Here is an 827-nt window from a genome sequence, read left to right as displayed (position 1 = left end):
GTGTGTGTCTGTGTGTGTGTGTGTGTGTGTGTGTGTGTCTGCACACCGCAGCTTTCCATTATTATATATTTTTCTAATAATAATAATAAGTAACTAGTAACTAAAGCTCTCAGATGTAGTAAAGTAAAAAGTAGAATATTTCTCTCTGAAATGTAGGGGAGTAGAAGAAGTACAAGTACCTCAAACATCTGGACTGAAGTACAGTCCTGGAGTAAATGTACCTAGTTCCTAGTTACTGCTGATTGTGATGTCACTGTGATGTCACTGTGATGTCATTGTGTTGTGACTGTGATGTCACTGTGACGTGCCTGTGATGTCACTGTGACGTGCCTGTGATGTCACTGTGACGTGCCTGTAATGTCACTGTGACGTGCCTGTGATGTCACTGTGACGTGCCTGTGATGTCACCGTTCCCAGCGATGGCGCTGCCCGTGGCGTTCGGTCTGGCGGCCCTCCCCCCGGAGCTGCTCCTGCGGGTCCTCCGGCTGCTGGACGTCCGCTCCGTGGTGAGACTGTCCTCCTGCTGCAGACACTTCAGCTGCTGCACGGCCGACTCCACGCTGTGGAGACACCTGTACCTGCGCGACTTCTCAGGTGAGACAAATCAGGGTTTTATGGACACAGTTTGTCTTCTGGTCGACTGGCTGCATGTGTGACTAAATGTAACGTTGGTATTTTTTAACCCAGGACCCTATTTTCCCCCGCTCTCACCGGCAGCCTACCTCAACACTTCCTCTGAGTAGTAGTATCATATCCTAATATCTCTGACAACATTATGGGATGGATCCCTACAGAGATAGACCTTTTAGTTACAGAGTAAGTTCCTT

At 48.5% G+C, this 827-nt stretch overlaps 1 protein-coding gene across 1 annotated transcript in view; it reads left to right on the top strand.

Moving 5' to 3' along the window:
• fbxo7 (F-box protein 7) overlaps positions 1 to 671 on the top strand; it is a 1,307-nt gene extending 636 nt beyond the window's left edge. Inside the window, exon 3 of the mRNA XM_034863145.1 lies at positions 418 to 671. Within this exon, the coding sequence (XP_034719036.1) occupies positions 418 to 656 (239 nt within the window). The 3' untranslated portion in view covers positions 657 to 671. The remainder of the gene's footprint in view (positions 1 to 417) is intronic.
• Positions 672 to 827: the final 156 nt, after the last annotated feature.

The sequence above is a fragment of the Etheostoma cragini genome, chromosome 23 (assembly GCF_013103735.1).
Source record: "Etheostoma cragini isolate CJK2018 chromosome 23, CSU_Ecrag_1.0, whole genome shotgun sequence".
In the NCBI taxonomy this organism is placed as follows: Eukaryota; Metazoa; Chordata; class Actinopteri; order Perciformes; family Percidae; genus Etheostoma; species Etheostoma cragini.
The sequence above is the reverse complement of the archived record's forward strand: the minus strand, read 5'-3'. Positions and strand labels throughout refer to the sequence as shown.